Genomic DNA, 26,780 nt, shown 5'->3' with positions numbered 1-26,780 from the left:
CCCCCCCCCCCCCCCCCCCCCCAGCTGTCCTGTGTGTCTTCTCCAGTTACATCACCAATTTCTTCTTTGGGCAACAGCCTGGCCCCACCCCAGGCTGACTCATAAGCAGGTGCCATGGAAAACCCATGGTCCCCCAAGCCAGCCACATGCTTGTCAGGGTGAGATTCCATTTCCAGGATGAGGCAGCAAAGCCTTGTTGTTCTGGACCCTGGCAGCCCCTCCCCCACCCCCGCCCCTTTGCTGCCCTCCCTGAGCCTGGAGTGCACCCGTTACCAGCTAGAATTTGCCCGATCACAGAGCAACTGACTCAGCGTGGAGCTGGCAATGTGAGCCTCTGCGGCTTTCCCTCAGAACTGTGGTCAACAAGCTCCTGCTTTTGACTCTTCCTACTTATTGCCCCAGCATCCTTGAGACCAGGACTAGGATCTTCCATCTCCCCAGTGCCCAGGTCAGAGCACTAACTAGACCATCAGTGGAAGGCTCCAGTGACCTAGAGAACAAGTGCCTCAGAAAACAAGTGTCTACAGGGAAAGGGGCAGTGCTCCTGTTACAGTCTCTGACGGGTCTACAACACTGTCAGTAAAAAGAGACTTGGTCCTGCTTAGGTACCCCCTCTGATCCACATCCCCCGCCAGCACCAGGGAAGGCACGGCAGTGAGAGCTCCATGCCAGTGACTGTCACTGGGTAAGTGCTGGGTTGCACATCCCAGGGTGTCCCATGGAGCAGTCACCATCCTCCCTGTGCCTCTAGGAGCACGGCATCTCTCCCAAGGCTGTTTGCACACCGATCTCACAGTTGCTTGGGTCTGTGTGCAGAGGAACTTTCTGGAAAAGCGCTGGAGAGCTGAGCTCTGCAGGTTTGCAAGGCTTCCCATGGTTGCTGGGCTTCTATCCACTGGGTGTTGACTGACAGCTGCACTGAGCAGCTTGTGTCTACTCTTAAGAATGAAATCCAAAGGAAGCAGAGTCTTCCAAGCACTCGCCAACTGCCTGGGTTTCAGCAGACCTCAGAAGCACATGATTAGCTTTGGATCTGATCTGGGTGTGGGCCACCTAACCTGGAGGGAAGCCTGAGATTCCGCTTTTACTCATTCTGGCCTGGTGGATACTATTCTTTTTTCAGCAAACATCAGTGCTGTTGGATCTGATCTGGGTGTGGGCCACCTAACCTGGAGGGAAGCCTGAGATTCTGCTTTTACTCATTCTGGCCTGGTGGATACTATTCTTTTTTCGCAAACATCAGTGCTTTAATGCCAGGCACTATTCTAGGCATCTAGGGGCCAGACAAGTACTTCAAAATGATGATAAAACGTGCTCTTTATATGGTATGATCTATTAAAACACTAAGTACCAACTCCTGTGTGCCTATAATGTGCCTGGCACTTGTGTGCAGTGTGTCTTTTATTTCCAGCCATAGGGGTGAGTGACGAGTCGTGCGATAATGTCTCAGAGGAAAATTATCCAGAGCCAGGCAGAGCCTGACATTTAGTAGGCACTTCATAAATATTTGCCACATGAGAGTCTGAACCGAGATAAGTGCCAGAGGATCGTGAGGGGACACTGAGGAAAAGGACCTTGGGGACCTTTGTTGGCTCATCTTCCTGCAGCATGGGAGAACTTTTTGTCTCCTGTCTGTTGTTGTTTTCATTACCTGCAACCTTAAGCTTGGTGGTACCAGACTATTCATTCTGTCAGTTCAGCTGATCAACACTAGTGTGTGTAAGACTATGGCAGATCCTAGGATGGAGCGGCCAGTGGCCTGTCAGTGTAGCTGCCCAATAGCCAGCTCTCCACAGACCCGTACTATAACAGCAGGTTGTGGTAAGTCAGTCTTTGCAGAAGAAGCAAACAGGCTAGGTGGTTGGACAGGGAAGGAGAGCCCTATCTTCCATAGGAGTCAGGAAAAGCCTCACTGAAGATGGGACATGTGGTTAGGCCCCTGAGGGAGAAGGCAGGGAAGGAGTGCCACACTGCGCAGGGCACAAGTCCAGTGGGGCAAGCTGGGGAGTGGAGAGCATGGCAGCAAGGTGAGTTGGAGGCCATGATGTTCCTGGGACCATGGGTGGAGCTCTGGCTTCCATGCCAAGAGGATGGAATGATCTTGGACACCGGAAAGCCATAGTTTATCCCTGTGCCTGAAAATCCTCAGTGTGGGGGTTCCCAGTCCTCAGTGTGGGGGTTCCCAGTTTGGAAACCTATCAGGCAGAGCATCAAGAGTTACCTTATAGGGCAGGCAACATGGTTCAGTAGGTAAAGATGCCTACCACCAAGGCTGATGACCTGAGTTCAGTCCCTGAGACCCACGTGAGAAGGAGAGAACCAAATCCCAGAAGTTGTCCCCTGACCTCTTCAGGCATACACATACACATGTACACACATACACTGTTTTGGTTTTTTTAATTATTATTTTATGTGTATGAGTGTTGTATCTGCATGTATGTAAGTGCACCCCAGTAATGCAGTGCCTGCAGAGACCAGAAGAGGGCATCAGATCCCCTGGAACTGGAGTTATGGATTGTTGTTAGCCGGCATGCGGGTGCTGGGATACGAACCCAGGTCCTATGCAAGAGCAGCCAGTGCTCTTAACTGCTGAGTGGGTGAACATAGTAAGAACATAATAAGAAATTCTCAAAAGAGCCACTGTGTGGATGAACGCCTCAGCCCCGGCTGTGTTTCCATTGTTGCCTGCCCTGCCCTTGCTGCCCAGGTACCAAAACCAATTGTTGAGGCCCCTTTGCCCTCAAACTGCTCACAGCTTAGATGGAGGAAAATAGGGAATGGAAAAAGGGAGAGGAAGAGACAGCAAAACAGGAATAAATAGCACACTGCAGTGCAGCATAAGCATCAACTGGCCCTTTGGCAATGTGTGAAAGCTCTTAAGATCATTGGGGGAGGTTGGGAGATGAGGAGGAACTTCTGGGCTACCTTGCAGCTTCTTAGAAGTTTTAAACTATTTCAGAATAAGCAAGTAACTTTAAAATGCATCCACCAAACAAAAGGACTTAATACAGTATAACATGTGAAAAGATCCAGGCAGTGTGAAAAGCAGCGGGGCCGCCCCACTACATCTTCACACTGTTTTTTTTTCAACAGGTCAGTCATCTGGGAAGATCAGAGAAATGTCCCCTGCAAAGAAGATGGTCATTTCTTTGAAGATCAATGACCCGGCAGTCACCAGAGTTGGTAAGGCACTCTACCTTCATGGTCTAAGAATGCCATTGACCCATCCTCCCAGAATCAAAAACAGACTGCAAAACACAGCAAACATGTGATACATGTTCCTTATCAAAAATACCAAGCAAGGGCTAGGGCGTAAGCATGAGGACCTGAGCTTGGATTCCCAGCACACATGTAAAGCTGTACATCTGCAATCCTAGTGCTGAGGCAGGAGAGAGGCAGAAACAAGTGATTCCTGGAGCAATCATTGGTCAACGAGCTTAGGCAAATTGATGTGATCCAGGTTCAATGCAAGACCGTGCCTCAAAAAAAAAAAAAAGAGAGAGATAGAGCGAGATCAAGGAACACACCTAGCATCAACCTCCAGCCTTCAGGCACACACACAATTCTGAACAGTACTGAGAAAGAAGGGACAAGAGGGCTTGGGACACTTGGGAAAATGGAAGAAAGTAGATCTCTCCTAAAGAGCCATGAGGCCACTGGGCAAGGACAAGATTCAGGAGGGGAAGGAAGCGCAGGCTTCCCAGACAGACCTGGGGGAACTGCCCTTCCCAAATTCATACCTGCAGGGTACAGGGGTGCCCTGAGGGCCCACCCTTCTTTAAACAGTGCTTGACCTGCCCCCTCCTCTACTGGCCCCCACTGGCTGGCTTTCAGCAGCAGACGGCCCCTGCAGAGTGCTCACCCTTCCCAACCAGTCATTTGTGTTAACACAAGGTGCAGGACATCCTGAGATGATGATGGGTCTGTGAGTTGGTAGGTCAGGAACAAAGTCCTTAAGCATAGGTACAGCCTGTTGTCCTCAGAGCACACTGGGACAGCATGGCGACACTGTCTTGGCACATGTGCACTTGGATGAGGCCAGGTCCATCTGATTCTAGCCGAGCAATCTGGTTTCTGAACCATTAAATTATCCTGGCTCTTCCTAGGAGCCCCTGGGCTTTTCTGAAGTCCCAGGGAAACCCGTCATAAGCTATATGTCATGGCTCAAGAGAAAGTATTCCTACCCGAGCACAGTATTTAGCGTTCACAGATTCAGGTAGACACTTTCCTGTGGGGCCATGGACTCCAAGTCATAGGAGAGATCTGTGAGATGTGCCACCCTCAAGGCTGCCTGAGCATCAAAGGAGGGTCCTTAGAGTAGAGCTCAGCTTTTCTTACCTTCATCCTCAGCTTCTCTCTGGAGCTGGGGGCCCAGGTGGTCATCTACCCAGGTGGAATACCCAAGTCAGAGCATGCCTCTCTTTCAAGTATTTCCACCCTGCCAGCTGCAGGAGTACTGAAGTCTCCAAGTGGCACCCCTGTGTGAACCCCACCCTGACGGCTCCCCTTCTGCCCCCCAGCCTTCGCTCTGGCCCTCAAGAATCTCTACATGAATGAAGTAGAGATGAATGCAGACGACGTGCTGGGGGTACTGGCTTCTGCTCACATCCTCCAGTTTGGCCGCCTATTTCAAAAGTAAGGAGACAAGAGGGATGGGCCAGCCTGGGCAAATTGGGAGTATCCCTCATGACCCATTTCCTGAAATATTCCTCTTTCCTGGACAAAGATTATTCTTTCCAAGCATGGCTTAGAACTTGGAAAGGACTAAGACGTTAGCTCATGTCAGCACACTATGAGCCCCATCCCCATGCACATTTTAACGGAGTGATTCTTGGCTCACAAGAATGAAATACAAATCGGGAGATTTCTATCATGGGGAGAGATTATACAGGTGTGCAAGAATGACTTCCTTCAAACCTGGCTTGCTTATCAGTTTTACCTGGGTTCATTTTGTAGCAGAAAATTTTGTTAAGCGCTCACACATATAAGCTGGCTGTTGGAGGAAAGCCGGCTTCCTTACTTTGGGGCCTTTTTTTCTCACTCATTTCAGGTAAAGCCTTAGTTTAGTCTTGTAAATATTTTTATTGTTGTGAATGTTATATATAGTCACTGTAAATCTCTCTGAAGGGAAAAAAATGCAAAGATCAGGCCAGTGAGACGGCTCAGCAGGTAAAAGCACTTGCCATCTAGGCCTGATGATCTGAGTTTGATCCCCAAAACCCACACGGTGGAATTGGAGAACTGATTCCGACAAGCTGTCCTCTGACCTCCACATGTACACCATAGCATACAAATGCCTCCCCTGACCAGGGGTCCAGAGAGGTTGGAGAGGACCAGGAGGCACTCAAAGGGAATTGACTGTCCAAAATAAGGGTTTCACATCCTGAGAAGTCACCTGGGTCCTGTAGCTTGTATATGATGAGATATTGAGGGAGCGACAGAAATACGTTAGTGCATCTACCCGAGCAGCCACAGTGACGTAGCCTAATGGGGCTGGGTCACGGCCTCCCAGTGGTCAGAGGACTTTTCTACAGAATTCAAAGAAACTGTGTGACTAAGAAGCAAAGGCTGTGTTTAGTCCCGTAATTAACTGCCTCAGTGGTTTGTGCCCTTAAGTGTGGCTCAGAGTGTTTGCCCTAACCACCCGGGACTTTGTTGAGGACTAGGGAACACTGGCCCAAAAAGCCTTGAGATGGCGTGTTGGCTGAAGTCAGACCTTCTCAGCACTTTGCAGAGACTGGCTTTCTTCACCCACTTCCCTGCAGCCCCAAGAGCTGGGACTGTTTCTGAATCTGTTTTATGCCTGGAGCTTGAGAGATAAGGAACTCGCCTCCAGCCACACAGCAGAGCTGCCAGGACCCCAAACCTGCACCACTAACCACATTTCCCGCTCTGCTCAGGTGAGGTGGCTGTGCTGTCACCTGCCTCTTTGAGGTCCTGACCCGTCCTATACCCCTCCCTTCTATGGCCCTGGTCAGTGGGGTTTGCTTATTCAATGAACCTTCATTCACTCCTCTGCTCCTTCCAGGATGGTTTCTTGACCTTCTCTGGGATGCTAAGGAGACCGAGAGAGACAGATGGCAGGTGGCAGCCCATGAAGGTTCCTGGCTCAAAAGTCCCCAAGACACAGGAAATGAGTCAAGTCGGGTGGAGTGAAGGTCAACAACTTCCAAATGTTACATTTTGGGCTGGTTCAGGAACAATTTGTGCTTATGATAAGAAAAGTCACTTCTTGGAACTCCCCTTCAACATCCTGTATAGTTCATCCATGCTCTAATGCTTAGGAAAGGGTACTGGGGCACATGGAAATCCTTAGTGCCATTCATCTTTCTAGAATACCTTGTTCCTCCTCTGAGCTCTTTCAGGGATGTGTGCCTCCTGCACCTGCGTGGTCCTGAAGACAGACCTGGAGTAATGTGGCTCTGGTTTCTTAAGAAATTGTGGGCCGGGCGTGGTGGCGCACACCTTTAATCCCAGCACTTGGGAGGCAGAGGAAGGCAGATCTCTGTGAGTTCAAGGCTAGCCTGGTCTACATAATGAGTTCCAGGACAGCTGGGGCTACAGGGAGACCCTGTCTCAAAAAGACCAAAAAAAAAAAAAAAAATTGTGATGCAGTTCAGCATAGAGAGACCCAGGGCAGGCATGGTCTGCCTGGCTCTCTTCACCTCCTCAAGCCTCTGTGTGTTTTCACTTTGGGCTGTTGCTGATGAGATCTTAGGATATTGCCCAGGCTGGCTTCGAACTTGCAATCTTCCAGCCTTGGTCTCCTGAGTGCCGGGATCACAGAGCTGCACGCTCACTCCTGACGAGCCTTGGTTTCTTCATTTGTATGAGTCAGTGAATGAGTTTCCACCAGGCCAAGAGAAAACACAGGCTGCTCTGCAGAGAGAGGAGACGGGCACTCCTGAGGCCCGCCAGGATTTAGATGATTATTTTTAGAGGCTGCACATTCAGATTAAATCCCTCAATGTGTGAGTGTGCACACGTTCGTGCAGAACAGCAGCACCCCAAGTCATTCTCATAGTACCCTAACTTCAGGCATCAGCTGAGACCTCGGTTAGTGAAAAACCACCCAGACAGCTGCTTGGCTCTGACTCACACATCCTGAGGTCTTTAAGGGATAGAATCTGTGCAACGTAGATACCACCAGGTGATGTTGCTCTAGCTCTGACTCACACATCCTGAGGCCTTTAAGGAATAGAATCTGTGCACGTATACCACCAGGTGATGTTGCTCTAGCTCTGAGTCATGTCTATATTCGGGCTGGAGTCACAGCTGAAATCATGGCTGTCACAGGTGGCTGGAATGGAAGAGGAGGGGCAAGGTGAATCTGGAGGTCAGGCAGAGCCTGTGTCCTGCAGGGTCTTGGAAATTACATCAGCAACTTCCTCTGCTTGGTTCTGTGAAAGGGGCCTGGAACTCAGAGGGGAGTTGGCATGAGCCCCTCTGTGGAGTGGTCAGAGCCCCTCGGGCACAGTGGGAGGCTGTCACTGAAGCCAAGCTGGAAGGCACAGAGGATCTGAGCTAAGTTTGGGGAGAAGAGAGACAGGACCAAGAGACCTGAAGATAAGAATTGATGGGATCCACACTGTTATGAAACAAAGTGCTCCCCAGATGAATTCAGGGCCTGGAGTCTACTCAGCACAAGGTTCTCTCATCATGGTCAGTCTCCCTGAAGCAGTGAGGCCATGCTAGAACGCAAGGGTGGAGGGCACCTTGGTCATGGCCAGATGATTTACTCACTGATTATCCCTGACCTTGTTCTAGTACAGGTTTTAGTATGTGAAATAAGACAACAGAATGCCTCACTATCACTGAGCTGAGCCATCCTGCCAGCCCTCCTGTTGCGGTCAGAAGGCTCTGGTCCCTCGCTGGCCTTCCTTCCTCCCTTAGTCCCCAGCTCTTTGTAACAGGCCTGCTAAATCCCTAAAACAAAGGCTTCCTTTCCCTTGGGAGGTCACCACTGCTGTCTTGGAGGTGAACAAAGACCTCTGGGTGCTCCCCTTCTCTGACAGCAGCCTAGGGGTCCTCCAGGATCAGAATATCTATCTCTCTGTAGGTGTATCACCATGATGATGAGCAGACTCACACCAAGCACCGTCAAGAACTTCTACCTAGCAAGCTGCAAGGTGAGACTGGCTGGAAGCGTGCGTGTGGTCCCTGGGTTGAAGAACCTTCAAGAGCACCCCAAAGCCTGGATGCCACCCTCCAGGCCCAGGTCCCAAAAAGCCTACTCAAAGCCACCAACTTAAGTGTAGAAATATGTAGTTTTACAAATTAGTCTATTTTTAAAACAATGCATGAACAACAAAATAGCTTGGAAAGCCTCCATTGGGGGATTTGAGGAGGTTAGCAGCATGATCTTTCTCACCAAGACAGTAAATACCTTCTAGAACATTCATGCTGGGGTCATGAGCTCTTGTCCCAGACAGTGTGTCAGTGTCGGGAACAAATAATGCAATCGAGCTCTTGTTATCAGAGGGCAAGACACACAACGAGGGGCACAAACTGCCCAGGGTGACAAGTGCTGAGGGGGCAATGCTGGGTCCCAGGCTCAGGCCTCCAGAGTTCATCTTCCTCCCTGCAGCCACCACTGACTGGATTGGTCTCTCTCTCTCTCTCTCTCTCTCCAAACTCACTATGGGGGGAGCATTCAGTTCATACACAGGCAAGATAGCATGATGCTCTTACAGCTGCATCAAGAATGCTCTCAATATCCATCAAAGAACCAATGTGGTTGGGGTAGGAGAGATGGTTCCATGACTAAGAGCACTGGTTGTTCTTGCAGAGGACCCAGGTTTGGTTCCCAGTACCCACATGACAGCTAACAACTGTCCTTAACTCCAGTTCCAGGGGACCCAATTCCAGAAAGTCACTCTCAGTGACATCTTTGCATTCTGGTTGACATTTCTTAGCAAGTCGTTAGCCCAGAAAAAACTCCATGTCCTGAGTACATGCAAGGTGTCCTAAAGCCCTCTCAAGGTCCCCAACTCCAGGGGCCTTTTTCACATTCCCTGCCTTTTTAAAAAAATTTTATTTTTATTTTATATGTGTGCATGTATTGCCTGCATGTAGGTAAGTGCACCCATGTCGGGCAGTGCCCACAGAGGTCAGAAGAGGCTGTCAGATCCCCTGGAACTGAAGTTAGGGACAGTTGTCAGCTGCCATGTGGGTGCTGGGATTTGAACTCAGGTCTTCTGCAAGAACAGTCAGTGTTCTTAACCACTGAGCCATCTCTCCAGCCCCCATCCCCTGTCTTTTAATTCTTGCTTCTAAAGTGTGTGCTGGCTCAGCCTCCGAGCTCCACATGGGGTACCCCTCCCCAGCCCTTCTTCAGTGGTCACTGCCCAGGGATTTCAACTTACAGGGCCACCTGAGATTGCATCCAGTTGGGCCACTTATTGTTGTGTGACCAGAGGAAGGGAAGGCACCTTGGAGCCTCAGTTTCCACTGCTGACCTAGGGATAGTAGGGAGCTGACCTCATAGGTTTAAATCATGTACTGTAGTGCCGCTGCCAGAGAGCAGAGGGGGCTGAGAGTCAGGCGTGCCTCATCAAAAACCTTTTTGCTTTCTCAGTACAAGGAAGAGCAACTCACAGTCGCCTGCGAGAAGTGGCTGGCGATGAACTTGGTCCCTCTGGTGGGGACACAGATCCACCTCAGGCACATCCCTCAGCATCTTCTCCACAAGGTGCTGAAGTCTCCCAGGTCAGAATTGGTGTGCCGACTCCATAGTGGGAGTGGGAGGAAGCAGGGGTGGTTGCGGAAGGAAGATGCACCGTGACAGCCCTACCCACACCTGTGTGGATTTAACCACTTGGTTCCGAACTTCCTGTTCTCCCAGACAGCCAGGCCTGGGAGCCAAAAGTCAAGGTACTACATGTGGGTTTGGGAAAGGGGAAACCCTTCATGCTCCCTTTAGGTAGGGACCTGCTGGTGCCAGCTGTCTCCTGACCTGCCTAAATGAGAAAAGCAAAAGACCATTGCTTAAGTAATTGTGAAAAATCTTGACAACATTTGTACACATTAATCACAGAGAATTTGGAAGACAGGGAAAGCCAGGAAAAGGAAAGAAAAACCTTTCACCCCAAACCAGGCTGTACCTCTAGTCCTAACTCCTCTGAATACTTCCAAACCTAAATATCCAACCGCCTGCTTGGTCTTTCTGACCAAGCCAAACCCCAGCTTTCAGATCCTAAGTCCCTGCCCTTGCTCCACACACCCCTTCCCACACACAATGTTCCCAGACCAAGTTAGAACCTTTTGAGTCCTCTGGACACTGCTTTGACCTCACCTTCACGCGACCAGTTCAGCTGCCAAAATGATTCTCAGAGCCCAGCCTGAGGTCAAACGTCCATCATCTCTCACAGACCAAGAAAGGACTCTCTAATTTGGTATCTTCTGACCTTGACCCCCTCCAAGCATAATCTGGTCCTTCACTTCATACTCAGGTAGCAACCACAAGGACCTTGCTCAGGCTTCCTGCGGAGCTCTGTGTGCCCTCTGGCCTGAAGTCCCTTTCCTGTCCCACCAGGCTCCTCATCCTCCTCTTGAGTGGTTCATGGAACCAACCATTCATTCCCAGTGCTTGACTTTTACCTTTTTCCAATGTTTTACCAACATAAACAGCAGCTCGGTAGATGGCCTCCAATGCACACCCTGCCTTAATCTCACATGACTCCCTTGTAATTTTAGAAGTGAAATTGCAAAGATAGAAGGACTGTTTGTCTTTAATTAGTCTTTAAGATATTTTATTTGAAAAATTTACAAGTTTAAGGAAAAACAAGGATTGTACAAAGAGCATCCATGCAGATGCTCCCTGCCTACGATGTTCACACCCAAATGTGGTCAGCATCAACTGAGTATATTCTAAGTTGAAGGTGCATGGAATACCACTAGCTTCCTGAACCTCACAGCCCAGCCACACAGCTGCTGTAGAAGGTCAGCTGTTCATTGCCATGGCCTCTTGGCTGACTGAAAATTTTTACTCCAGTGTGGCCACTCAACATCATGAGAATGGATCACACCACACATGTCATTCTGAGAGATCAAAATTCCATGTTTGATTTCCACTGAATTTGTATAGATTTCACATCATTATAAAGTTGAAAACCTGTAAATCAAACTACCATCACCCCCAGGTGTAGGACCTGCATATGCCTTTTGGCCTGAGACACCCACCCTAGTGTTCCATTCCTGCCCTGTTTTCTTTAGTATTTCCATGTATGAGTGTTACACACATCTTTATTAACTGTTTGGAGGGCATCTATATACACAATGTTCCTATGTCTCAAATAAAAAAGATAATTTTTTTAAAATGTAATGACAGGCTGGAGGGATGGCTTAATAGTTAAGAGCACTTGCTGCTCTTGCAAAGGGCCCAAGTTCAGTACCCAGCACTCATATTGGACAGGTCACAATCACCTGTAACTTCAACTCCAGGAAATCTGATACCCCCTTCCCTTCTGGCCTCCAGGGGCACTGTTTTCCTTCTCTCTCTATCTCTCTCTCTCTCTCTCTCTCTCTCTCCTCTCTCTCTCTCTCTCTCTCTCTCTCTCTTTCTCTCTCTCTCATACACACATACACACACATACACACACATACATACACACATATACGCAAAGCAATTATCAACTTCAAGAAATTTATCACTGATATGATACTTTGATATCATTGACCCAGTTCTGTCCCTGGTAACATTGTTTTTTCTCTGTAATTCAAGGTTTAATTTAGGAGCACATGTTGTATTCAGGTAAAAATAATCTCTTTGAGTTTATTTTTAAAAGATTCTTGGTGCCCACTGACAATTTTCCAAAGACATTTTAACTTCAGGTGAATTTTAAAAGTGGAAACTTTATTCTAAAAAAAATTAGTGGTTTAGTGGCATATGAGAAAACAAATGTTAACTCATGTTTAAGTGGCAAAAAGTGTCCTGATTTCAGAAATTTAATCTAGAAGGCCTGGAAAGATGGCTCAGTGCCCGAGGCTTGCTGCATAACCAGGAGGACCCAAATTTGGATCCTAATACCCACACACCAAACTAGGCATGGTCTCATGTGGGTCTATAATCTCAGCACTGTTAGGGACAGAAACAGGAGGGTTGGTGGAGATTGCTGGCTGCCAGGTTCAGGTTCTGGGAGAGATCCTGCCTCCAAGGACTAAGGCAGAGCTAGAGAACACTTGATGCCCTCCTTTAGTCTCCATGTGTGCATATGTACACATACAAACACACACACAATTTGATCTGGAAAGATTAACTCCATGTCAGATCATTAACTTATTTCATGATTTATATTCGCCAAGTGACACCAGGTGCCTAACATTAACTGAAGCAGGAGGGTTCCAGGACAGTGTTCTGGTGTTAAGGAACACTGCATTATCCAAGAAGACTTAGACACCCTTTCTCCAGAGCAGCAAGGTGCTGGCAGGCCCAGTCATTCTGCACTGGTCCCGTTTTTTTCCTACTCCCCACCCGCCACCCTCCACCCTCCCCTCCAACAGAGGTCACCAAATTGAAGAACGTCTAAACATAGCACCCTTAGACATTACATAACGCCATGCCTCCCTTGGAAAAGCTGAGCTGCTCCACCCTGAAATGCCCCACATTTCACTGAAAAAGAGGAAAAAAACGTCTTGACCACAGCCAGAATGTCAGTGATGGCACGGGCCAGACAGAATGCTTAGTGGGCAGGAACATAATTAAAGAGCATGATGTGTCAAATGTCTAGACTCGCCAGCCTGGGAGACATGAGTGAAGTGGAAACTGGGTCCTACCCTCCGGCCCTCTGTAGGAGGTGTCTGTAGATAGGCCAAGGCTGGCCTGCTTGAGGGGTACACACCCCAGAGTGGGCACACAGACACATACATAGATTCACACACACACACACACACACACACACACGCACATACGTGCGCATGTGCACAAAGCAGTTATCAGCTTCAAGGTAGTTATCATTGATATGATAGTTTGATATCATTGACTCAATTCTGTCCATGATAAGATTGTTTTTTTCCTCTAATTCTTTGGCTCACACGCCCCAGAGTGGACAAGGACTCATGGCTGCCCAGACTCACCATATCCTTTTAGGCTGATCTTAATCTTTAGTAGCCACTGTCTTGACAGTTTGTGGGAGAACTGAACTGGGAGGAGAATGGGGATATGACTCAGTCCACAGTCTTGCTGTGAAAGCATGAGGAACTGAGTTTAGATCCCCAGTATCCAGGTAAAAACCCAGGCATGATACCTCCTCAGAGGGGGGAATGTTAGAGTAGCCAAAGCCCCATAAAAATAAATAATCAAAGAAGAAGAAAGAGTACATGAAGTTATCAGAAAAAAGTGATGAGGAGATATGGGAAGAGTTGGAGGGGAGGGAGTGGGCATGGATTTGATCAAAATACCTTGTAAATTATTTATGTTAAAAAAAAAAAAAACCCAGGCCTCAGGCATGACAGTTTACATCTGTAACCTCAGCACTGGGGAGGCAGAAACAGGCAGATCGCTGGAGCTCACTGACTAGTTTGTCTAGTTCAGTTGGTGAGCTTCTGCCTAGTGAGAAATTCTGTCTCAAAAAATAAGGTGGAGAATAATTGAAGAAGACGATGTCAATTTCTGGCCTCCACATACACGTGCATACATGCATACACATGAACACACACACACACACACACACAGAGAGAGAGAGAGAGAGAGAGAGAGAGAGAAATGTAAGCAGGCTAGAGGGCCTCACGTTAGGGCATTTGTTAAAGCAGGATTGGCACCACCACCCACATCTGATCAAGAAGGGACCCTTCCTTTAGCTAACTGCTATAGAGCATTTGCCTGTTCCTGTCGATCCTCCCAGTCCCACACTGTAGTTTTATGGGTGAGATAAGAGAGTTGAGGAGCTATGCAGAGCCTCTAGAATCTACATCCTGCACTCCTGATATGGCGATGTGGCCTCCTACCCCACCTCCCAACACACACATAGTCGTCTCAGAGGCTGAGGCATCCTGGCATGTGGGAAATGTTCATCAAGATCTGGGGTATCCTGAGAGGTTCTGTGGGCCCAGAGAGGGAAGCATGGAAATGATAAAACCTTGAGGTCAGGAATAGGGCATCCTTGGGCTCCTCAGCTGACCCCCACCCAGCCTGTGGTTAGGTTGTTAGGAACAACACGTTTCCTTAGCAGAAGCCTCTACCTCTGGGCCACTCAGCCTTTCCCACCTCTGGGCCATTCAGCCTTTCCCACCTCTGGGCCATTCAGCCTTTCCCACCTCTGGGCCATTCAGTCTTTCCTGTCGGAAAGCCCCTTGACTTCATCTTCTTTTGGTTTTGCTTTCCATTTTGTAAACAACCCAGAGTAAAACATATACAAGTATACACTGTTTTGCTGACCTCCTGGCCTCTGGGTTTTAATTTGTTTGCCAAATACGTGGTTCTTCATTCATTTTCTCTGTAGAGGTCACCACCAGGCAACCTTGTTCTCGTAAATCCAATTTATGAAAACTTCTGTGTTCCTGAAAGCCACACTCCAAGGCTCTCCAGTTCCTGTCTACACAAAAGGGTATCTGGCAATAGGGGACTCCCAGTCCCTCTATTTCTGATCTGTGATCCTGGGAAGCTCAGAATCTTAGGAATTCCCTAAACAAAAAGCCACCCCGGGCTGGTAACATGACTCAGTCCAGTCAGTAAAAAGCGCTGTTTGCTGTACAAGTCTGACAACCTAAGTTGAATCCTCAGAACCCACATAAAAGTTGGGATGCGGTGGCGTACATCTATAACCCCAGCTGTCCTACTATGAAACCAGTGGTGGAGGCAAGAAATTGCCTGGAAGCTCATGGACCAGCCAGCTTGGGGTATGCAGTGAAGCAGAAAGGAGAGAGACCCTGCTTCGACATGGGGGGAGATGAGACCTGACTCTCCAAAGATGTCCTCTGACCTCCACATACAGGACCATGGCACGCATGCACCCACACTCACATGACATACATACACCCTCCTTCATACACAGGAGCACATGGACACAGACACGGACACACACAGACACACAGACACACACACACACACACACAAGTAAATATTTTCCAATAGACACCTGTCATCCTTGTGACTGTCCCCAGCTTTGCCAGCAGATTGTGATGGTGAGCTGCTCCCACATGGCCCCTATGTCTGTAGCAGTTTCTGAAGTTAGTGCTTCGTGGACAAACAAGAACAATGCCTACTGAGTGATTGTGGTGCAGAACCCCCTGACTGTTCTATCCAGATGGGCTCATTCCTGCAGCAACCCGATGTGCTGGGCACTGTCACCTACAGTTTGCACCTGTGAAATGGAGATCACAGGAAATGAAGAGATTAGTCAAAGGTGTGTTCCCCCTCGCCTCTGCTCCTTGCAGCAGGAGAGATGGGATTTGAACATAGGTTCACGTGTCCTCCAAGCCCTGGTCTTTAGCAGACTGCCAATACTCTACTTATGAGACCTTTTGTTCCTTTACTGATGGTCAAGATCAATTAAGGATATTGATCTTACTGTTTTTTACTGTAAGAAATTTTACATTTTGTATTACATGTATGTGTTCGTGTGTGTGTGCACACATGTGTGTGCATGCCACAGCACATATATGGAGGTGAGAGGACAGCCCATGTGAGTTAGTTCTCTCCTTCCACTGTGGGTCCCAAAGATTAAACTCAGGTTGTGAGATTTGGGTTGCAAGCACTTTCACCCCCTGAACCATCTCTTACCCTTTATACTATACATTTTTTTTTTATATATAAAAAGAGGATTAGGAGTTAGAAAACTGGCTCTGCAGTTAAGAGCCTATATTGTTCTTCTTCCAGGAGACTGAAGTTTTGTTCCCAGCACCCTAGGTAGCTCACAACCATCTAGAACTCCAGCTCTGAGGATCTGAGGCCTCTGGCCTCCTCAGGTACCTGCAGCCACATGCACATACCCACACCCACACCCACACATATACACCTTAACATTTATTAAAAACAAAATAAAATCTTTAAAAGAAAAAGTATAGGAAGATTATATAAAACACAGCTGTACTTACCTCTCCAAATAAACAAATAGAAACATTTTGTCATAAATTAAGAAATAAAATATGGCCGAGCGTGGTGGCCATATTTTATCCCAGCACTCGGGAGGCAGAGGCAGGCGGATCACTATGTAGGCCAGCCTGGTCTACATAGTGAGTTCCAGGGCAGCTGGGGCTACAGGGAGACTCTGTCTCAAAAAGACCAAAAAAAAAAAAAAGAAAAACAGAAATATTACCAACAAAGCAGTTCACCTCTCTCCCCTAGTCCTGTTCCATCCGGAAGACAAAGGCGCCACTGTGAGGTGCTTCTGTGCATCCATCCAACCCTGTGATTAAACTCTTCCTACACACTTGTGCCTCCTCCACTATCACATAATGGTATCAACTTCAAATGGTCATCTTTGTGGTGGTAGGAAGGAACTGCAGCCCGCTTACTGAGGTCTCGTGTTATCTCCCTGCTGACGTTGATGTAGCTTTTTAATTTTGAGTGTTGTGCAGGGATCTGTGGAGCAAATGCCCAGCAATATTTTTCATTCCTCGCCTAAATGTCTTTTTCTTGATTTTGGTTTTTACAAACAGCACAGCAGTCAATGGCTATCCATGTTCCTATCCGGTTCATGTGGGTGTGACTTACTCTGTAGTCTGTATTCAGAAAGGAGGTTTATTGCTTATATACACCATTTTCTTGAGAAATAAAAATAAGAAGACAGTGTGTTGTGAAAAACAATGATTTTTCCCTAAACACCAGTTGCATTGCCGAGGGGCCAGTGAGTACCAAGGGAACATGTGCAGCTCAGAGTGGGAGACTGAGTTCCCTCTCGATTGAAATCTGCAGAGCTCTTGTGTGAATTAAAAGTGTGCTTGCATATCCTGGTCATTGTTACTTCGGGGACTAACACATGCCTGTCTGACCTTTTAACATCGTAACAAACATTACCAGCTACGAGGTTCATGCTCAAGGACCACAGAATGAAGTCACAAAAAATAAAAATAATTTAAAAAAACCCTCATGATGCTTTAAGTAAGTGTATGATTTTATGTCAGACTACATTCGTAGCTTTCCTGGGATGCACGCAGCGTGTGAGGCTGCAGGTTGGACAAGCCTGGAAACACTTTCTGGGATTGATACTGGCTAAAGGCGGAGTGCTTTACTTCAGACATTGCGGTTTATAAACAAAGCCAGGATCTGAGTGCCGGAGGCCCCATCATCCTCTTGTTACTGCTGACCCCTCCTTGGTAAGAGCTCTAGAAACTTTCTGGCCTTGAGGACCACAAGTGGAGCATCTCCTCTAGAAGTCACAAGGCCAGCTTGTGTGACTCACCTACCTGACTAAATTCTTTGCGGGGGACATAGCATCCAGCAGTCTGAGAATCACCTCCCTCCCCTGCCTTGCTGCTGTGGCCTAGACAGTGACCAGCTTGGTCTGGTCTGGCCAGACTGAAGCTGGTGCATCTGCAGATGGCCTGAAAACCAAAGAAAAGGAATGAGACACTTCTACCATGTCCAGAAATAGCACCATAGGAGGGAGGCGGGCATGTGCCTCCTATTTTAGGGACACGATTTAGCGTGACTTCCACCCCCAGTGATCCCTGGAGGTGGTGAATGAGGAAACCATGACATTTTGTAACCAGGTGCAATGCCCAGGGTCAGAGACCAGAAATACCAATGGGTAAAGTGTTGAAACAGTTCCTTTGATAATCAAGCCAGCAGAGGCTGTGGGAGGCGGTTTGTTCTTTGTGAGATGGCCTTAGAGGAGGCAGCAGTGGCGCTGCGGCATAGTGGGTTCCTGAGGAAAGGCATCTTGCCACTGTGGCTGTTGCCTGGGCTCTGGAACCAGGAGCCGTCCCTGACACTTTGCGTAAAAGCTACCACTGGCTGAGCACACCATCATGCACCAAGATTCAGTACTAAGCACTTGATTCGTAGGATGCAAAAGATGCCGCATCCTAATCTCTAGAACCTGTGACTACATCAGATTTCATGACAAAGGGGAGTTGAAGTTGCAGGTTGAAGGAGAAGGCTGCTAACTTGCTGACTTCAAAACAGGAGGCCGGCCACCCTGGAGCATAGGGGTGGGCCCAACATAAAGAGGGAGATCAGAAGCTGCCGAATTGCTGGCTTGGACAAAGAAGGGGCCATGAGCCAAGGAATGCTTTCCAGATACCAGGAAAGGCAGGAGAAAGACTCCAGCCTTCAGTAAGAACTACCTGGTCTTGTTTACATCCATGGTGAGAGCCTGGTGAGATCTGCCTTGTACTTCTGACCTCCAGAACTGTGATAAATTTGTGTTGTCTTAAGTCACTCCGACAGTTTGGTCTTCACCGCTGCCCTCTGAGAGGTGGCTGTGGTCTTACTTTCACAGCTGAGTGACCACGGCTACAGGTCAGGGCAGCCATACCCAAGAAGTTCCTGACCCATGCCTAGATCTGAGTCCAAGGGTGTGTGACCTGAGATTAGTTATTCATTTCAATCTCAAGCCAGGCCAGGATTCAGTCAGGCCAATGAGGTGGGTGCAAAATTTAACAGGAGAGGAGGGTTTGATGACTTAAAAGCCTGATTCATCTAAGATAAGTATATGTATGTGCAAAAAAGTCAGAACAAACAAAATTAAATTTTAAAATAAACATAAGGCCAAGAGTAGCCTCCACAGCTATAAAAAAGCAAGGTCTATCTATCTCAATTTCATAGAATTGCACTGTGGAATTAAATTTAAAATCCATAATGTCTTGGGAATGCAGGATGTTTAGAAAGAGCTTACTAACCAATAACATCTTTTTTTATTTATTTGTATTTATTTTATATTTATGAGTATTTTGCCTGTGCATGCAAGTTCACCATGTAAGTGCTACGCTGGAAGGGGGCATCAGATTCCCTGGAACTGCAGTTACAGACAGTTGTTAGCCACCATGTGGGTGCTGAGAATTGATCCCAGGTCTTTTGCAAGAGCGGCCAGTGTTCTTAATCTCCAGCCCAGATAACATCATTTTTCCATCAACAGTGGTAGAAAGTTCAGGGCTGAGTGCCAGGCTGCTGAGGTTTGAGTTCTAGCTGTGTGCTTACAAGCTGGGAAACCCTGAGCAGGTTTCTTAACTTCTTTTTGTCTGAGGCTACTTGTAGACTCAGGCTGGCTTTGCCTCATCCCCAGACTCACTTCTAACTTTATTTTTCTTACAAATATTTTTTTCCTATTCCTAATATTTCTCCTCCTTCTTGTATTTTGACCAGGTTGTTTACCTTTAGCGAATTTCATCTCCTGAAAACCTTACTTCTGTGGGTCTACTTGCAACTTAACTGCAAGGTCCAGGCAATTCCAATCCATGAAACCATGCTGGCGTTTTTCAGCAGGTAATGTGACTTAATGTTGATTGGTATATAAAATGTATATATCCTGGTTTAAAAATTTTTAACTACATTTATTTATGTATGTATTGTGTGTGTGCACACACATTCATGTGTGTAAGTGCAGGTGCACATGTGTCATAGCATGCATGTGAAGGTCAGAAGAATACCTTGGTGTCCGTCTTCACCATCCACCTTGTTTAAGACAGAGTCTCTTGTTCACTGCTGGGTACACCAGTCTAGCTGGCCCTTAATGGGGATCCCCCTGCCTCTGCTTCCCATGTCACAATAGGAGGGCAGAGATTATAGACGCATGTGCTGTCATATCTGGCTTTACATGGGTTCTAGGGAGCTGAACTCAAATCCTCACATTTTCATGGCAAGCACTTTATCCACTGAGTCGTCTCCCCAAGGGGCTGGCTTTATGATTCCCATTTTACAGATGAGGAAGCTGAGGTAGAGACAGAGATCATACATATAATGAGGGATGGAGCCTTACTTGAATCCAGATATGCTAAACCCTACAGGGCTTTGCTGGCTATCCTTGGAACAGCCAGTAGAATTCACCTCTTGTATCTGCTCCAGTGAGTTCACTAGTGTATATTGGGTCTAGAAAAATCCATAGCCTGCCTCTAGAGTTGGTATCGTTAGCCAAGGACTTCTAAAACTGTAGGACACTTTCTTCCCTCTCCATGTTCCCCCTCTACCTGTGGGTGTTTTCTGTCCAATCAAGAGTGTCTTCATTGGCAAAGCCTACTGTGGCCATGCAGGAGTAGGCAAGAGTGCCAGGTTCTGGGCTCTACTACATCCCCTTAGCCTGTGTTAGACACCTTCCATCGCTGGAACAGAATGCCTGAGAGCATCAGCTTTGAAAGAGGAAAGCTCTATCCTGGCTCAGTTTCAAAGGTTTCAACCCTGGGTCAGCTCCTTTCTCTACTCTTGGGCCTGTGGCAAGGTGGAACATCATGATGTGTGTAAAGCTGCTCACCTCATGGTGACCAGGAAGGGAGGCCTAATACCCCTTCCTAGAATACACATCAGTGACCTTATTTCCTTCCACCAGGCTCTACCACCTAATGTTTTCTCCATCCCTAGGGACAAAGTCTTTAACACATGGGCTTTGGGGGCACATTTAAAATCAAGCCATAGCACCTCTATATTAAAACATTGTGAAATCACACCCATATCACATACCCAAGCTGGCTCGAGAGAATGAAGCCCTATAGCCAAAGACTTTCCCAGGAAGGGAAGGGTCTGACTTCCCAGGATGTCCCTGGCAGCCTGGCTTTCATACTGGATCCACACTTCTGCTGTCCACAGAAGCAGGAATGGGGGCCTCCAAGCATGATGAGGCATGTTCAAGGAAGAAAGACACTCTGCTTCTTTTGCACATGTGAGTTTAGCAGATAAATGTGTCCTCACATATTAGTCAGCAGATGGACCTGTTAAGCTGAATTTGGTCTGTATTTTTTTGGAGCATTTCATCCATTCCTAAAACATCTTGGCACCAGGCCAACTAAAACCCCGCTCTTTTCTTGTCTTGTTATTTGGGGAAAGCATTATTCAGTGCCAGAATTATACATGCCCCACTTGGTTCCTATATAATTTGCTTTGAACCCAAATGTTTTGGCTCCGCCTCTTCCCTCTTTTAATACTGCAGAGACTCTTCCCAATGAGTCATGCCCCCCGGGAGAAATTGGCTGCAGGTCAGGTCTGGTCTTAGCACAGGCAGATAGGAAGTGAGCTGGTGTAGTGATTCATGAGAACTGTGGTTGTAGTGTGAGAGAAACATGTGGAAAAAGGGAGTTGACGTGCAGGGCCCTCCACTGAGGATGGGCTTCGTGGAGCTGGCCCTTGGGCCTCCTCTCCGGTGTGTAGCACACATAGACATTGCTTTGCCTCAGGTCTTTTCCAGGTCTTGAATCTGTATCTACTCACATTTGGCCTCACATCTCTATCCACCCAACATTGCCCCAAGTCCTGGATCCTCCAGTTTTCCTTGGGAAAACTATTTGCCTGTATACAAGTCATATCATTGGCCCAGGTAAGCACTGACAATAGTGTCTTCTAATGGGGCAGCAGCTCGGGGGCTCCTAGAAACTGGAAGGCCTGCAGGGGAGGTCCCTCCCCGTCACCTTTGTTCTCTCTCTGCCTTCTCCCACAAGCTTTGGGTCAGAATGGGAGAAAACACAGGCAAGGGCAGAGCTCAAACGCTTCACCTGAGATTGTCCAGGCCCACTCTGCCCAGAGGAGCCTGGGGCCCACGTTTAGAACTGTGGGCCGCTCTCCTGCTGACCCACTCCAGAGCAGTAGCATCTCTAGAGTAAGCCCTCATTAGGAGCCTCCACCCTCAAGTACACCTTCACCAAGAGATCAGCCCTTCTTGCTGCTGCCCACCCCATCATCAGCTGTGCTGTGTCTCTCCCCATCTGTCCCTGATGGGGACCTCCCAGAGAGCCCCTCTGACCAGTTCCTGAGAAGCTCCTTGGCTCACATGCATGTCTTGTCCCCGGGTATATCAACAGGGCCTTTATCTTACCCCTAACTCCTGACATCTTGCTGGGCTATGATAGCTTATTGGATAATGAGAGTTTATCACTTTTATGTAGCTTGGTTCCCCTCACAGAGGTGGGCCTTAATATGCCAGTGCAAACTTCAGAGACTATGGTATCTACAGCAACTTAAGGTAACAAGGAGTTGTAGAAAAGTTCTATTTTTATGATGGATAGTGCCTGCCAGGCACAGTGAAGGACCCACTGGGCTCCACCAGTAAAGCAGAATGTCTTGGTAGATTAATGACATTTACTGTGGACACGGGAGTGGGGTTTGGTGATCTCCAAGTTTATTTTCTGTTCTGGATGATCCCCAGGGCTGACCAGCAGTAGTGAAGGGCCTTGAAGCTTCTGGTCACACAGGGCTGGTGGCTGAAAGGTTTCGGGTGCCACCTCTGTGCCCACGGGTGGTGGAAGAGCCTTTGGGAATGCATGGTCAGCCAGGGTCAGAACTGGGTCATTATGAGTGTTGAGCTGCAAAGTCCAATGAGGCCACAGGAAGTGGCTCATTAAGAAAGTTTCGCTGGCTACCGACAGATGTGCCAGGAGCATTTCCAGGTGAGGCAGAGGAGCCGGGAAGAAGCAGGGAAGAAACTGACTGGAAATTCTTAAAGTTAGACATATTGATGAAATCATGTAAATGACAGTTGACTGTAAGCCGTCTGCCAGGGAGGAGGAACAGCAGGCAGAGTAGCTACTCTGTGGACAGCACATCATGGGGCCTTCTAAAACGGGATTGTCAGGATGCAGCAACAGTGAGGCAAGCCACAGGAATACCAGAGAGCAAGGGCATGCAGGAGCCTACCGGGGAGCGGGCAGAGCTGCAGCCATGGGACTGGCTCTGCCAGCCGGGCATCCTATCCTACAGGAGGCCAGAGCAGTAGGAAGTGAAGCAGTCACATGACTACCCCTTCTCACCTGTTCAGCTGCATCCTAAGATAAGCCAGAGGCAAAAGGAGACATTTATGTCTCAACCTTTTCTCCTCCATTTTCTTTCTCTCAGAGACTTTTTCAGATCTTTCATTCACTCACCAAATGTTTACTGAACCTGTACCATGTGGACATAGCATTCCCAGTGTACGGTGAAGCAGGGCCGCCCTCTCGTGACATCAGCGAGCTCTTTACCACAGCGTTCATTTTTCAAGCTATGCCCTGAGTCTGAGCTTTGGAACGAGGTTGTTCTGTCCTTGAACAGCTCCCCCAGGCCCTGTGCCAGGAAGGGTGGTATATGCTGGGGTCAGAGAACTTCTCGGTACCCACTTCTGTGCTCCTTGCCCAGTCTGGGCCCGTTCTTGCTCTGACCAGAGTTTCCATCTGTGTCCCCTGGGTTTTGCTCTCTGAGCCTGAACCTTCTCGGGTCTCTGAAGACTGAGACTTTCCCAGCTCTTCACTCTCCACGTGGTTTCCTGGCTTTCAGAATGTGGAGCAGCAGCAAGATACATTTTCAGCCTTGGCCCAGCGAATCGGAAGGCACTCGGGACCTCCTAACAGACAGCTGTGGCTGTTGGTAGTTGGGATTCTAGTGAATCCCGCCCAGCTTCCCCTTTGGGGCAATTGTCAGAGCTGTCTTCACTGTCAAATAGTAGCCTGAGCCTTGCTGCATGGCCATTGGGGCCTGGCTTGATAACACAGCAACAACAGATAGGGCCACATGGATGCAGAGCTATTGACATGGAATAGCCTGTATGTCAGGACCAGCGCCCCTGGCGTTTCTAGAAGATACATTGTGGGTGACTGGAGGGATTATAGGTTGGCAAGCGCCAGATCATTCATTCGATCAACTCTCCCAGCACATTGCAAGCCAGGTGTCAGGCACTGTAAGAGGTGCTGAGGGAGAAACATAATAGTAAACAGAGCAGACACAAGCCCCCACCTTCCTGGAGCTTGGATGGAGGAAGCAGACCGACAAGAGTAAGGTGCAGATTGATAGAGATCCACCCTGGTCTGTGTCCCATTGACTGCGTGGAGACTTTGGTCTAGAAACCTAACCATGGTATATGGAAGTTACCACACCCATGTCCCAGACCTGACTTGAGGAGAGGAACCCATGAAGCCCTCAGCTGGAGGAACTGAGCAGCCATGATATTTGGGAGGTGATGACTGTGGGCAGCTGTACAGCCAGTTCATTTACCCTACTTTGGCGTTAGGTGCTAAGAGGCCATTTCTTCCCTCTTTGATTCCAGAAATGTCTAGATCTGCTTCACTGTTACATTTTGACCAAAACACCGTGTTCTCTTCTCATTGTGAATTATTGTCCCCAAATATATTTTTTTCAAATTGTACCTTAAAGTTTAATCCATGGTTTCAAATAAGCTAAGTAATTTTTAAACCTTAAATATTATTACTTTTTAAATTTTGGTCAAGTATACACTACATACAATCTGCCCGTTGCACCATTTATCTGTCCGCAGTGCCATTCTGTACCTTCCTGGTGTTAGGCATCCATCTTCAGAACTTAGACTGAAGTTCTGGACCTGTTAGACTAAGCCCTCTGCTTCTTCTCCCTGTTCTCCGTGGACTTGACTCATCTAGTTCCTGAAAGAGTAAAATTTTAAATTTTCACACAAGGTCTCACTAAGTCACTCAGACTAGCCCTGACCTCACTCTGTAGTTGCCTGTGGCTCATGATCCTCCTGCCTCAGCCTCAAGGAGCCGAGGGTACAGGCCTGTGCCCCCAGATCTGGCTTATATGGTGCTATTCTGAAGGCTGTGGAGCCTTTAGGAGGTGGGCCTGGCTGGCAGAAATGGCTGACCTGTGAAGGTGATACCTGCCCGTGTTCTAGCCTGTGTTCTCTGCTTCGAGGTCTTCGAGATGTCTACACGACTAACTCCTGTCACAGAGTGGCTCCACCATCCCTTCCTTGCTATAATGGATGAAATCCTTCTGAAGCTTTGAGTCAAAGCAAACCTTCTTTCTCCCTTCAGGTCCTTCTGTCAGGTAATTTGTCACAGTGATGAAAAAAGTAGCTAATACAACTGAGTGTAACCCCTTCAAGGTTCATTCATGTCAGAACACTCAGGTCTGTATTTTATGGCTCAGATTTGAAATGCTGGGGCCAATAGAGTCATGGGTCTTACACTCAGCAGGAAGGGAACCTGACTCCCGCAGATGGCAGGAAGGAGGAAGTGAGAAAGTTGTGGTGGAGACCATCTCCAAAATTGCTGTGTGTGACCTCAGAGGATGACTTGCATCCCATACCATCTTTCAAGACGTCTGGGGGAGGCTTACCTTGAAAGCAGGATCCAGAGGCAGATAGTTTGTGTGTTTCATTTTCAAGGAACTGTCTTTCCTAAAGGGGTCATGCCCTAAGGGCTGTGGGAACTTTAGAAAGTTTGTTCCTGGAAAAGTAAGTGCTGAATTTACCAATTGATGTCTTTGAACAGACAGAACCCAGTGCCTGGGAAGCCATGGCAGACCTCTACTCCCCCAACACAGCCATATACACAGGTCCCCAGACTTGGCACCTCACCTGCTCCTGTTTTTATGACATCAGATGAACACTTGTCCTTGACACCAAGACAGAGAATCAGATGCCTCTGCACCGCAGTCAAGAGGTGTCAGGTAAAGTGGAAAGGTGCTGGGTTGCACCTTCTACCAATAGGGGGCATCGCCAGGCTTTAAGAGAAGACTGAGGTTGATTGGTTCCAGAACGTGGGTCCCGGCCTCAGGCCCTTGAGAGTTTAGAAAATCTGAGTTAGAGCTTGGATAGTGATTTAGTGAACAGCAATGATGGTAAATGCCACCAGGAACGACTTCATACTCCTTACATGCCCGAGTCCAGGTCACCTTGGGATGGGAGGTCAGTCAGTATTCACAAGGTGTGGAGGACTTGGCTGGGTTTCAGCAACTATGCTGAGTACTTTCTAAGCACTGTCACCTCCGCATCTCCCAGCTACCTGAGGAGACACCTGTGGCTTTTGTCTCCACCATACAGACAGGGAGAGCTAAGCTCAGAGAGGTGCCGTCACATGACTGGCAGATGACTGGGCCAGGATTGGACCTTGGTGTGTCTGATTCGAGGCTCCTAGCTTGATTTGGTTAATGAGCTGACCGTGGCCTCTCCAGCTAGCCAAAATAGTGGGTATCTTCTGCATTTCCCCGCGGGGTCATAAAGCCCAAGTGCTTCTTCTGACAAAGCTCTTTCCAAATCCCCTGGGAAAGGAGGGCTGTCCAGAGAGGTCCTGGTTTGTGGTCCTCCCATTCCAAGTGCTTCTCAAAGAGAGGACTAGATTCTGAGTCTCTCCTTGCTGCCTTCCCACTCTAAGCAGAGCAGCAAAACTCATACCTCATAGCTTCTGGTTTGGAGGAAGAACTGCTTCCCTCCAGGCCTGGCCTTTGCCTGCTCTGGTTATATCTCACTGCGTTTAAGCTGCAGGGCCATTCAGGGCTCTGGGCTCTGAGGCAGCCCAGGCTTACTGCTCAGAGGCAGCCTGGGCTGGGAGCTCCCTGGTCATTGGCATTGGCTCTTCTCCGAGAACACTCAGCAAAAGCTGTAGAACTGGTCCAGCTTGGCACCTTCATCCCTCCTTCACACTTATCACCTGTCGTGATGTCTCCTTGCTTGGTCCTCTAGGTGGCATCCAGATCAATAGGTGGAAAAGACAGAAATCAGTATTACCTATCTCACTAAGATACCTGTGTGCTTTCAGCACTGTCATGGCCAATGGTAGCCCCAGCTCCACTCACATTGGGGTAGAGGATGAACTCCAGGATCAGCAACCTCACATCATGACAGTATTAGAGTCACTGATTTGTGCCTCATCAAGTCACCTCCAGAGGCAAACATAGAGTAGAATTTAATAAATACTCATTGAATCAATCAAAATGTATTTGTCTTGGCATCCACATTCTTTCTTCCAGCTCCATAGAT

At 48.1% G+C, this 26,780-nt stretch overlaps 1 protein-coding gene across 1 annotated transcript in view; it reads left to right on the top strand.

Moving 5' to 3' along the window:
• The window catches only part of Btbd16 (BTB domain containing 16), a 46,159-nt gene that overhangs the window by 10,064 nt on the left and 9,315 nt on the right, over positions 1-26,780 (top strand). Inside the window, exons 5-9 of the mRNA XM_008827345.2 lie at positions 3,094-3,183; positions 4,521-4,635; positions 8,060-8,129; positions 9,578-9,708; positions 19,244-19,363. Coding sequence (XP_008825567.1) covers positions 3,094-3,183; positions 4,521-4,635; positions 8,060-8,129; positions 9,578-9,708; positions 19,244-19,363 — 526 coding nt within the window. The remainder of the gene's footprint in view (positions 1-3,093; positions 3,184-4,520; positions 4,636-8,059; positions 8,130-9,577; positions 9,709-19,243; positions 19,364-26,780) is intronic.

This window comes from Nannospalax galili, unplaced genomic scaffold (genome assembly GCF_000622305.1).
Source record: "Nannospalax galili isolate Female #2095 unplaced genomic scaffold, S.galili_v1.0 scaffold31, whole genome shotgun sequence".
Classification (NCBI taxonomy): Eukaryota; Metazoa; Chordata; class Mammalia; order Rodentia; family Spalacidae; genus Nannospalax; species Nannospalax galili.
Note: the sequence above shows the minus strand (reverse complement) of the source record. Positions and strands in the feature narration are given on the sequence as shown.